This window comes from Lygodium microphyllum, chromosome 24, assembly GCF_053477565.2.
Source record: "Lygodium microphyllum isolate KBCC chromosome 24, Lygodium_microphyllum_v1.1.10, whole genome shotgun sequence".
Lineage (NCBI taxonomy): Eukaryota > Viridiplantae > Streptophyta > Polypodiopsida > Schizaeales > Lygodiaceae > Lygodium > Lygodium microphyllum.
Genome location: NC_141158.1, coordinates 116,259,926 through 116,273,358, shown reverse-complemented (window position 1 = coordinate 116,273,358; position 13,433 = coordinate 116,259,926). Strand labels below are relative to the sequence as shown.

The 13,433-nt window shown below is 41.5% G+C and overlaps 1 protein-coding gene across 1 annotated transcript in view; it reads right to left on the bottom strand.

The window, feature by feature from the left end:
• Positions 1-7,878, bottom strand: part of LOC148015546 (Transducin/WD40 repeat-like superfamily protein) — a 114,918-nt gene extending 107,040 nt beyond the window's left edge. Inside the window, exons 1-2 of the mRNA XM_087665675.1 lie at positions 7,605-7,878; positions 7,422-7,506 (exon numbers count right to left, since the gene is read on the bottom strand). Of these exons, the coding sequence (XP_087521801.1) occupies positions 7,422-7,506; positions 7,605-7,736 (217 nt within the window). The 5' untranslated portion in view covers positions 7,737-7,878. The remainder of the gene's footprint in view (positions 1-7,421; positions 7,507-7,604) is intronic.
• Between the last annotated feature and the right edge of the window lie 5,555 nt (positions 7,879-13,433).

The following is a 13,433-nucleotide window of genomic DNA, read 5'->3' as shown; positions in this document are numbered from 1 at the left end:
TCGAAGTAATCACTAGAAGGTGAAAGACAATTCTCGAGAAAGTGGGACCACAGTCCTTTGATGCTGTCGGAGATGTGGAAGATAATCACTAGCTATCGAGGAAGCGAACAGAAATCCTCTGATGCCAAGGAGTAACCTGGGCAGCAAAATGCAAATCCCAAGGTGTTGAAGCGATCAAACATAGAGAGAGCAACCCAAATGCTAATGCAAAGTGAATAATGATGACACCAGATGATGAAGGATGAGGCTGCCAAAATGCACGTCCTAGCAGCCTCTATGACAAACAAGCAATGCCATGTGATGGAGGAGAAGCCAAGCTCCAAGAACGCAAGTCCCAACAGCCTCTGTGATAGACGAGTGATGCCAAGTATTGGAGGAGGAGCCATGCTGCAAAAACACAAGTCCCAGCAACTCCTATGATAAACAAAACATGAAATTACTAACGCTCAGTGATGTAGACTATCACTAGAGGCTAGGATATTGACGTCAAGCTGGAGATGATGACGCCAAGCAAGGAGAAGACCTCCAAACTGAAAAACGTAGATGAAGATGAAGCCTGATGGAAAAAGGTGCTGACGCCAGGGACATGATAGTGACACCAAGTGGAGGACGCTCCAAATACAAGGCCTGATGATGGGATAGGGTGCCTAAAGCAAAAGAGGAAGGGTGAAGGCAACCACGAGCCACGAACCGCAATGTCCTCCTAAAGGGGTGTGAAGGCAGTGGAAGGGGCTGGTGAGAGAGGGGAAGGGTGTCTGATGATGGAGAAAGAGAGGTGAAGAATGATTGAAGAGTGGTGGGGTGGTAGAAGTGAAGAATGAATGAAGTGATTGCCTATTTATAGACATAACCTATCTAGGGTGGCACACCATTGTGGATGCCTACTAAAAAAGCGGCCAAAATGTGGACACCGGCCCTTTTTGGGACTGTCACTGCAAAACCCTAAATGAAGTGTGTAAACTGAAGAAGTGGTTTCTCAACAAGATTTACTAGACTCTGAGGGGGATGTTCATCTCCCAACAATGGTATCTGCAAAAGCTTTTAGCCACATTTGAGATGGAGGGAGATCATTTCTACTCTTATTGATCCAAACTGGAAGACTACAACCCACGCAAATTCTCCAGCAATGAATGCTACCTACTACAGGTAGTTGATTGGGTCCTTGATTTGGCTTCTTAACACTCGAGTTGATTTGTGCTTTCCTATAGGTCTATTAGCTAGGTTCATAAGTAAACCCAAGATGGTACATTGGAAGGCTACTATAAGGATTTTGTGGTTCCTGAGAGGGACCTCCAATCTTGGTATTCATTATCCAATACGTACTAGAGATCCGCCTTTGGTTCTTACCAGCTCGACAGATTTGGAATGGGCTGAATATGTTGACCACCGAAGGTCAATGACAAGATATTGCTTTACTTTGGGTGAAAATGTTATCTTGTGGAGTAGTAAGAAGCAGCCCACTGTTGCTCTTTCTTCCACAAAGGTGGAGTACAAAGCGGCGTCTTCTACCACATGTGAGTTAGTATGGCTTCAAAGGTTACTCGAAGAGCTTGGCTCTCCTCAGATAGGTCCTACGACACTTCATTGCGACAATGAGAGTTACATTGCTTTGGTACAGAACCTCGTATTTCATGCTAGGTGAAACCAACCTTCCTTCCGTGGATAGGTGGTAATTCCTTTATTACAACTTAGTTACAACAACAACATTTATTACAAAACTAAGAAATGCAAATTAACTCACAATCTTGGACAATGGACACCTTGTTGACCCCAAAATTGGCGCCCCTTTTGGTATTTTTATAACTTGATTGAAGAAAAAATTGATGTACAATGGGATTTTCCCAATCCCTTTCTGTATTCCAACTTCCTTTGCTGTCCAAAATGACCAACAAGTCTCCAATCTGATTTGCCCCTTAATTCGAGTATTCAATTAGCCTTCATCCGCTTTGATGAAGATGGAAAATGCCCCAAATTCATTGATTTGCTGGTGCCTCCACTTAAATGTGACTAAAAACTGCTTCAACCTTGTTGAATCCAAGTCTTGGAGACTCCAATTTCTGGCACACTTCCCGAGGCAACTATCAAAACCTTGATATTTGCTGTAAATTAGGATTTACAGTAGAGATTGACTCAAATCTCTCCTTCTGATGGCTCAAACAGCTCGAAAATGCTGAGATAACTTGAGAGACAGCTAGGGGATGAGAGAGAATGGTGTGGAGAGAGAAATTTCAGAGTTTTATCACAAGAAACACTAGAAAACTGTTGCTACCCTACTCAAACAACCAAGGATGTTGTCATCTACAGATTAAGCCACCAAAAAGACTGTTGTCCCCTCCTGTATGCTGTCATCTGCACCAGAATGACCTTGGGTTGCTGTGATCTGCTCTTGGAGAGCTCCAAACTGCTATCACATGCTATAGAACCGATCAATGGTGGCTGCAAATCACATAAGTAACCTCTCCTTGCTCTCTAATAGCCTCCTTCCCTCTAACAATGGCTGGAATAGACTCCGCTAACCCCTAAAAACGTTTTCTCCACTTGCATGGGCAAGTTTTGCCAAGTGATAGCCTTCTAAAATGGTTTTTCCAACATTATCCATAATTAAATATTAATTCAGTTTTTAAATACTAAAAATTAATCTAATAATTATTTTGATGCCTTGAAAATTAATCTAACTGGCCAACAATTAAATTGGCTAGGCAACTTCCATTCCCTGTCTCTGCACCATCTTTGACCATCAGATTGGTATTAGGTACCATTAAATGCCACATCTATAGTGTCACCAACTAACAATTATGGCCATATAAATCACCTAGGCCAACAACTAACACCAGATACCCCCAAGTACTTGTGTAGCATAACTTATAGCAACTTTGGCCTTTGATATCCCGTGATTTCTTCCGGTCCCAGACTCGTAAATTTACTCTAAATCCAAGCATACCTCACATGTGCAACATTTACCAAACCATGTGATTAAAAATTAATCCACATGTTAAGTGGCGTTTCAAAAATACATGCCCTTATGACACTAGATCAAAGCACATTGAGATTCAGTACCATTTCATTCAAGAGAAGATCTTGGATGAGACCATTGATGTGGTTTACTACAATATGAAAAATAATGTTGCAAATTTGTTTACGAAGGCGCTTCCTCAAGTTGTTCTCCGATAGCACTCCAGATCCTTGAGTCTTATGTTGCATCCAAGATCTAAGAGGGGATTTTAGAGATTAGTCATCCCCTGGACTAGCATTTCTCGAGCTACTATTGGTGTAGTCAGTTCTCTCGGAGGTACTCTCGGAGGGCATTAGGCATTTTTCCTGTCAGTTTAGGCATTATTCCAACAGTTGCCAGTATTTGGGCAGGTTTTGTGGGTAGGATAGTGCCATGCAGTCTAGCTAGTCTTTTTTGCACTAATTGCAGCTACTTAGTCGGCCTACAATGGCATTTGGCCAAATTTGGTAGGTCGGCCAAAACTGACACTTTCTTTCGTTGGCTATTTATAGCCCCGTTTCAGCTTACTCTCTTTAGTTGGTCATTTCAGGTTGGTAGGAGAGATTTGGTTCAAAGAGATATATCAACAACACTTGTACATCTGCCCTCTTTATTTCAGCATTCATTGACTACAAATTTCTACGTTCTTCTGTCTCTTTTCTCTCTCCCTTTCTCTTGTGTTCATTGTCTTTCGGTCTTGTCCATATGCTTCTGCATTCAATGTATTATTGGACACTTTGCATGTCTTGGTAGGCCATTAGGTAGCCGACGAGCACAAAGCATTCAAAAAGAAAAAACAAAAAGAACCAAGAAAATAGTTTAAAATTCAAAAACAAAACAAAAACAAAGACCAAAGCGGTTTCATCGCCTTTGTAAGTCTTGGTAGCCTAGTGGGCAGCCGATGAGCACCCTTTGTTCAATGCCTTGGCCTTTCTCATGGGGGGGGGGGGGGGACCCTTTGGGCTCCTGGGCTAAGCTTGCCATCACCTCTATAGTCTTAGTAGGCCATTGGGCAATCAACAAGCACCCTTTGTCCAATGCCCTAACTGCTTTGAGCTCGATTGTCTCAAGGTATTATGGCCTAAGCTATGTTTTGCAATCCATCCAAGGTTCTAATTTTGGGCCTGAGAGGGGTTATTAAGCTTTAAAAATGCATTACAAATTGATTCAAAACAGCCCCAAAACTGTTAGCCTGCTCCTCTTCAGTCTCAGTCTGTCATCTCCTGGTTGTGAGCTCCTGTCAGAGTCTGACAGGAGACAGAGGAGCTCTGTCAGTGCATTTTTGTGGCTGCCCTAGTCAGCATGCAGCCCTGAACTTGTTACAGCCCAAACTGGGCTGTTTTTGTCCAGACTGCCCATTTTCTGGGCAGTCGGCCAGATCTGGCTGGTCGGCCAAATCTGGCCAGGTCGGCCAGTTTGGCTGGTCGGCCAGTTTGCTGGCCTGGGGGCTATTTATATCAGCCCCCCCAGTCAGTCCGGTATTGTGCTCTGCAGGTACAGCACTGCTCCTTCCGGCTCCGTCTCCGGCATTGGTGCTGCCACTGCTTCCAGTCTGTCCTAGTTCCCTCACTGACGCTCCGGGCTGCGTGCAGGGACTGTTCTGTCCATTCCAGTGTATTCAGCATTCATCTCAGTCAGTGCAGACTTTCTTCCTTCATTCTCTGCTTTCTCTCTCCTCTCCTCTGTGTTCGTGTTCTTCTTCCGTTGCGCACTCTCACAAAAACATGTTTATTACCAAACTTTCATTAAATCATCAAACTTTCCTCAAGAGTGCTTGTGTCTAATAAGTCAAACCCTAATTTGAGAGGATCCATATCTATAAATAGAAGACTACCAATGTATATCTAGAGCCTCATCTTCCTAGTTCTTAACTTCTAGCTTTTGTTTCCTACCTACTCTTTGAGTGCCCCCACTTTCTCCCCCTTCTCAAACATAATTGCCACCTCCATAGCATGGTCTAATCTACTTGGCTCTATGCCCCAAAATCATAGCCTATCAAAAATGTCATCACACATTCATGAGGGAAATAGAAACTTGGTGAGTTGAATCATGAACATGTAAGCTTTGTTATTATAATTTCACTTTAAGGATTTCCATCTTTTCCATGGTTAAAGCTTCTAGCAAAGTTTAGAGTAAATATCTAATGAGCCTTTACATAGATAATGTGTGAAAAAGTCATTCCATCACATAAGCATTGCAAACATGTATATTTTGACAACATCCATTTGCAATATCTAAAGATAGTCTTGGATAATGCGGCATTGACCTCACAAACTTGTATCTAGGCATCCTACTTGCCATAAGAAACAATATTTTAGCTATCTATGCTCATTCTCTCAATTAAAACAAGAAATTAACATGCATAGATTGTCCCTTGTGGGCACTTCATAATGAGGAGCCTTGTTGTTAGAAGCCAACGCCCACGTGGACCTATGGACCATCATAGTAGTATCCCCTAAATCATAACATTGCCCCATAATGCCTTGGTCCATGGCTTCATTTGGACCTATGGACCATCATAGTAGTGCCTACTCAATCACAACATTTGCCCCACAATGCCTTGGTCCATGGTTTCATTTGTAGGGTTTTGCTCTAAATGCCATGGTTGAGCATCCTTGGTCATATGAAATGACTAATCCCTTCAATTACAATGGAAACATGGTCCAATTAATTGTCTTTTGTAGCCTTGAAAAATGCTAAGGTTCATCCACCACAAAGTTATTTACACACACGCAAACATAATAAAGCTAGAAGAATTTACAATTTTTAGTCTAGGAATCTCCAGCACCCATTGATTTGCAAACCCCTTTGGGCATTACAACTCGCACCTTTCTTTACATCACCTTAGGAGTTGATACATGGGGGATTTCACTACTAGAAGCTAAAATTCGGAACATCTAGGATGATAATTTTATAGATCAAAATTCTTAGCTCACCCTACTTTGCATGCCGCGATTCATGCCCTTCTTTACATCATTGTAGGTGTTGATATAAATGGGATGTCCAATACTAGAATAAAATTTGGAACCTCCAAGCCAACTAATTTACTTAATCAAACTTCTTAGCTCACCATAAAAGGCACAATCATTAATGCCTCTAGTGATATCCCTTCTGGAATTCCACGACATGGGTACCCCTTCCTTTCCAATTGTAGTTGAACAAGAAACTTTGCTTCTGAAAAAGGGGATTATGAGCCGCTTCATCATTTCCTTTCATATTTTCTTTTGGAATTGGATAACTAAGATATTACAGTTTTGTTAAATGATTAGATCTAAGTCTCGTGAACATCCGGTACCTCTTCTTCAAAGTTGCTCCTTTTGGCTTACCGTATACTTGGGTCTAGATATTTCTGTACTTGTGTAAAGCATCATCTTCATCATAACTTGCATTTTCATTTTGTTCTTATATGCAAATATTGTAGAGCGCGACAATTCCTTGTTAAGAAATAATAAGCAAAACTTATAACTTCAACAACTTAGTGTGGGTCTTAAAAACTAGAGATTCCAAAAAGTGGGTAACTTTGTAGCACACAAGACACTAACAAGATAAATAACAAGAATGTGTGTCACTTCTAGCCACATTTTCTCCTTAGACGTAGCTATATTTAATAGACTTTGTGGCATACAGCCAATAGATCTCGTTTTCAAGGAAGCTGTTTGTAAGGACCAGTATTTAACAAGGCCATAAGATGTCCCTCAATTGGACCGTTACGAAGGTTGTCTGCACATTGTTGAATACATCTACTTTGAGTGAGGTCTAGTTCCATGGACCATAATTGGTTAGTATGATGATAATATCATCATTCTATTTCTTCCTATCCCTTTCTCTCAATGTCCTTCTGCTTTCACTGTCTTTCTAAACTCACATCCAGCCATGAGCATTGAACAGTACATCTATTTGCTCAAATTCTCATTCTAACCAATATATTTGGTCTCCATGATGGTGATATCATCACTATATTTCTTTGCTCAAGTTCTGGTTATTGATGATGATATCATTGCTCTGTTTCTTTCAATCTCTCACTCTCAGTCTCCTTGTGATTTCATCCAACATACCTTTTTGAGCTTACGTCCAGCTCTCATGGCTGTTCAGCAGTCTTGGCCAATCCATTTTCATTTCAAACAATCTCAAATGTGCACTGTATTGTCCATGTTTACTTGCCTTGAAACCCCACCTCGGATCTTCGAATTTGTACATAAACTTTGCAAAGATGCATGTCCAGTCTAGAAGATTACCCATTACAAAATAGACTCTGCTCCACCATCAGCTCAATCCTAGTCGGGTGATCAAGCTACTAGCTGTTTCATTTTGCTTTTGGAATCGTCGCTTCCAACTTAATAGATAGATACATATAACCAAATCCACTTGAAGATCTGATTCTTTGCCAGGCCGATCCAAACTAAAAGGGAAGGACACAAGCCAGTGATACCTGTCTCTCCCTCTGCGAGCTTCTGCAACTTTGCTCCAACCAAGCGTCTAGTGTCGACGCCCCCAGCATTTAGTTCATAGACGACCTGTAAAACGGCAAGGATGGGATGAGCCAACCAGCAATCGAGACAGAGAGAGAGAGAGAGAGAGAGAGAGTAGACGAATGCACACAAAATGACTGCACCTGGCGGTGCTCCCAATCCCACACAACGACATTGTCGGAAGCATCCGCTGTGGCAAGCCATGGATGAGTCGGGTGGAGCTCAAGGTGCACGATCTTCTCGTTCGTAGGTCGAAACGCCCGCAGCCGCAGCATCCTGTCTCTATGCGCGCCTCACTCCTCTCTCTCGATCTGTCTGGCTGATCGGGCAGATCAAGGAAGTTAAAAAAGTTGTTTGTTATTCTGTGCTACTCTCTCTTTTTTTTTCGTAAATGTGCTACTCTCTCTCTCTCTCTCTCATATTATCATTATATGAAAGTATGTTGACATATGCAGCTCCCCAAAGTAGTTTGAAGTTCTATATGTAGCTCTTGGTGATTGTTGTGTGGCAATTTTACTAATGGTGTTTAGACATGCGTCATGTATCAAAGTGAAGTATGTTTGTAGATAAGTTTTTGCATTGTTTATATATATGGAGGATGTCGAAAGGAGAATATGTATGCATACATAGTTCAAGTCACTAATCGTGATTTTGAACGTTCACATTTCTTTCGGTCGTAGGTACCATAGCCAAGTGGGAATAAGAATGGAAACACTACATTTTCCGAGGTGATATCTAGGTAGGGTGAAGCTCTTGCAAGCAAGCCGTCTGTCTTGAACGTCGTCGTTTTTTCAATGAGATAATTATTAGTCCATAGTATGATGCATGCAAACTCATGTTGATCGGCTCTTTGGAATGCCTGCTTTTGGCTTGGCTCGACTACATTTTGGAGCAAACTGTAAAATCTTTCATTCTTCTCATCTTCTTGGAGCATTGAATCGAATGAAGAGCTTTCATGATGGAGCTCTATATAATCCTTTCGATGGATTGTGTAGCATTCCCCCCCCCCCTCGTGCCCCCCCTTTAAATTTTTTTCAAATTTTTTTTATCTCTCTCTCTCTCCCCTTGCCGTGTGCATGGCGGGGAGAGAGAGAGAGAGAGAGAGAGAGAGAGAGAGAGAGAGAGAGAGTAGATGTGTGGAAGATGGGGGGCATGCAGCCCCCCAGGTGGCGGGAGGACGTCGCCTCCCCCCCCCCCCCTCGTGGGGGCTCGTGGAGAAGAGGGGAGAAGCTCCTCCTCTCCCTACGGACTGTCAGAGACCCCCCCCCCCTTCATCAGAGACAGGTGGCCCCCCTGCTAGCTGTAAGCACTGGCCGTGAGCAACAGCGGCCCCCTCCCTCCAGTTCTGCAGCGCGCACCCCCCTGGCATCCGATCGGCAGCCCACCCAACCTATGATCGTTGTGAGAGAGAGAAGGGGTAATAAGAGAGAGTGTGGGGAAGAGAAAGGAGAGAGGAGAGAGGAGAGAAGAAGAAAGAGAAGGAGAAGAAGAGAAGGGAAGAAGAGGGAGAGAAGGAGAGAAGAGGAAGAAGAAGGGAGAGAGAGAAGAGGAAGAAAAGAAGAGAATGAGAAGAGAAGAAGGAGAAGAGAAGAGGGTGAGAAGAGAGAGAAGAGAGAAGGAGAAGAAGAAGGGGAAGAAGAGGGAAGAAAGAAGAGAGAAGGAGAAGAAGAAGGGAAGAAGAGAGAAGAGAGAAGAGGGAGAGAAGAAGGGAAGGAGAAGAGAAGAAGGAGAAGAGAAGAGGGAGAGAAGAGGGAAGGAGAGGAAGAGAGAGCGTAGGAGAAGAGGAAAGAGAGAGAAGAGGGGAAGAAAAAAAGGAGAGAGAGGGGGGAAGAAGAAGAGGAGAGAGAGTGGGAAGGAGAAGAAGAAGAGCAAGGGAGAAAAAGAAGAGAGAGAGTAGGAGAATAAGAGGAAAGACGAAGAAGTGGAGGAAAGAGAGAAAGAGTAGGGAGATAGTAGAAAAGAAGAGGAAGAGAGAGGGAAAGAGAAGAAGAATAAGAATAAGAAGAGAGAGAGTGGGAGTAGAGAAATGAGAGAGAAGGAAAAGAAGAGAAGGAGAGAGAGAGAGAGAGTAGGAGAATAAGAGGAAAGAAGAAGAAGTGGAGGAGAGAGAAAGAGTAGGGAGATAGTAGAAAAGAAGAGGAAGAGAGAGGTAAAGAGAAGAAAAAGAAGAATAGGAAGAGAGAGTGGGAGTAAAGAAACGAGAGAGAAGGAAAAGAAGAGAAGGAGAGAGAGAGAGTAGAGGAATAAGAGAAAAGGAGAAGAAGAGAAGGAGAGGGAGAGAAGAAGAGCAGGAGAAGAAGAAGAAGAAGAGAGAGAGAGAGAGAGAGAGAGAGAGAAAGAAGGAGAAGACGAGAAAAAGAAGAAGAAGAGAGTGAGAAGAGAGTAACCGCCATAAGTCACCCAAACCACTCTCTCGGCAACGAACCCCATCCAGCGGTCTTTCCCAACCGAATGTGTCAAACCACAACCGTTAAGGTCCGAACTAACCAATCTCCGTGAGGCGAATGGCTCCCAAGAAGAAAGTCACGGGAAGCGTAGGCGACCAAGCCACCATTAATGCTGGAGGGGTGAGCGAAACGACCAACGCAGCACACACGAATCAAGCCCAGGTTCTAGGTGTTAAAAAAATTAATTTAGGAGTTATTTCTCATGGAAGGGATGAAAGGATTGATGTCATGCATAGAGTTTTGTTTACTCTAAGAGCTAAGTTGCATGTGTAAAACGGTAGAGTTTGGAATTCGCACAAGATTTTAGGCACGAAATGATAGCTTTTTAACCAGATCAGTGCATGAATAGTCATTTAGAATTCACGTTTCACAATCATGGTTAAAAGAAACACATGAAATGTTAATTTCTATTCATGAGATGCTCTTGCATCATTAGACAACCCTAGACTTTCATAGACGCAAGTCACATGTGATCCGGTGCATTAGGAATATGTATAATTGCCTGCAAATTGTTTTATCGATCTTGTTGTGGACTATCGCAAATGGATACGCTCCTAGCTTAGTTGAAGCTGGTGACCTAACCCTAAATGGATTGTTGACCCAAGTTATGCGTGGCAGTTTAAAAAGGTTGTAAATCCCTTAAGCAATTGTTTTGATACATCCAGTTAAAGTTCTGATTGTGCATGCAATGGGATTGCGATGCCTTGAAGCAAGAGGTTGTGCATTCAACTATTTGTTAATGTGGTTTTGGATGTTAACCCAAGGGGGGGGAGTATTTGATAATTTCATGGCCGGTTTTGAGATGATTGATTGCCATGGAAATGAAAGGGATGTTTTCCCTAGCAATTGTTACTATGCTGGTTGCTTCAGCTATGGTTGATTTCCTAAAGGAATAATTAAGGAAGGATGGCGCTAGCTACCCCCTCGCAAGCTGCCAAACCCTAACTAAGGGGGTTATGCATCCGTGCTGGGAATGTGGTTTGAACCCGCTGCGAGAGATCTTTCCGTGGAAATCACTTGGCGTAGGAGGATGCTTGGGTGTCAGTGGAAGCTCTAGCCGTAAATCCCAATGCCTCCGGGCCCTACACAAGTGTTATACGTGACTCAAGATGGGATCTTGAGGTCTTGATACTAGTTAACAAGGCAGAATCTTGGAAGGATAAACCTTCGGGTTTTATTGCCGGAAGACGGAATGATTTTTTTGTGGAGGCAGAAAGGAGCACTTAATTCTCTTGTATGGGCAGGAGACACACATTAATCCGAAGATAAGTTAAGGAAGTGTTTGATCTTGTTTTATCTTGTCCTTGTGTCTGTGCCCTAAATTACGTAAAGGAACTTGTGACTAATGGATTAATTAAGGAAGCTGCTTTTATGTGTCAAGCATAACGTGGTAGGTAATTAGATAACTAAAACAACCCTCGAGGGAAGCGTGGTGGATGTGACCAATGGGTCTATCCTACGGAAGGGTGGTCTCAGTTAGCCGAGAGCTTTCCTCAAAGGAGATGTGAACAGGAAATGTTAGGAAAAAGTCGGTCTATACCTTAGACAATGTTGACTAGGAACCCGGACTTCAGGTCAATCCTAGTGGGAACAGCCAGATAAGTTCCGTTGCGGGGCAGACTCGAGAGACCCTAGTTGGCAAACCCTGTGTCATTCCCTGGGAGTGTTGGGCGGTGTCTTCCGGATATATCTCTCGATGGACTGCTAAGACATGTCCTGTGTTTTGAGTAGTGGGCACGTTACAGATTGGCTGTTGAGGATGCAAAGCCCTGTCCTTGGATGTGGATGTTTTGCTATAGCCATGTACTTTTGGACCAGTGGATTATGTAGCATGTTGAAAGTAAATGCATCTGCAATATCGAATGTAGTAAAATCAATTCTAGTAGATGGCTGTGAAAGTGATCCATCATTCCAAAGAGACTAGAGGGTTATCAAGAATAGATCGACGGTCCAAAGTTCCGTTCACAATCGCTCTTGTCATTTTGCAAACCGAGATGAATGTATCAATGATGCTCAATAGTTGAAGCTGTAATAGCTTTGCATTGAAAATTCGTTTTATGTAGTTTGGTAAGAGTGACACCATCTATTTGTTTATCTCTTTCTTCCCAAGACATGGTCTACATTTAATTGTCATCATGTTGACTCTGTGTTATTGGCATGCAAGGATGAGAATAGTGCTTGAAAAAGCCATTGTAACTTGTATTGCTTCAATAGATAGATCATTCGTTTGCGAGTTGATAGCATGATGTTGCATTGTGACTATACCACAAGATATGCACATTGTTAGTCTTCCAATGATGCTTTCACATTCTATTGGCCAAGATGATTCGAATTTTTCTATGTCGTACCAAGTTGCAACAAACGGTTTTAGTGATGTTTTTCTAGAAGCTATAGTTTTCATTTTTCTAGAAGTCCTGAAGGATGCCTTGTAACTTTATTTCTTTGTAGTGCCCATTGATGTTGATGAAAACAATATGTTTTTATCATAAAATTGCAATATAGTTGTTCATATAAAAACATGGCTATACTTTGTAATTTTAAAATTTTTAAGATAGTTTATTTTTTCGACATGCAAGGATGTTGATTTTTTTATTCTTAATAGTATTTCTAATAAAATAAAATAAAATAAATCAACAAACAATAACATTACTTTCAAAACTTAAAAAAAACTAAATGAAATGAGAAAACATGTTATATAGCAAGTCGAAGAGTTGATACAAATCTCTTCGTAATTAGATAATTATGGGAGAAGGTGACATTACCCCATCCATTCAAAATATCTGATTTATTGAAGTTTTACGTTTTCATTCTTTTCAGGACATTCAAAAGTTTGTTATGCTTTCGTTTTTGCTATACATTCAAAAGATTCTTTTCTTTCATTTTTGTTTCTCTACTATTTACTAATCCTAAAAAGAACAAATGACGAAGATTTGAATCTAACATTGATAAACTAAAAAGAGGAAGAACCAAATTGTTTAAACTAATCCTCAAAAGAACTAATGACAAATATTTGAATCTAACCTTTTAGCTTGCAAACGTGATGATTGAGGAACTGATGTACGCGTCTCCACACACTTGTGTATGACCTTCCTCTCTCCTCAAATAAGAGACGAATTTCATAATGAAGAGAATGACCCATACTTCTTAACTCTCCCCCCTTTATATAGGCTTAAGGCTTCCCAACTTTCAAAGCTTGCCTTTAAGATTTAAAGCTTTTGTAGTTTACAAACTTGAAAAGCCTAAAAGCTTTCAAATGTTTAAGCTTTTCTTAAACAACTTTTCTTCAATTTTGGGTGTACACTTATATTTTTCTTATTTAAACCAAAATAATAACAAAAAATATAATTACAAAACGACACATAGTTGCATCTGTAATGATTAAATCAAGTACAAAAGTCACAAGAAAGAAGCAATCAAAATCGTTAGTATGCCAAGGAACCAAGTCCTCCCTCGAAAGAATATCAATGTTGAATAAGATTGAACAGCCAATGTAAGAGACTAACTTAGCAAGATGTCTCTAAACAC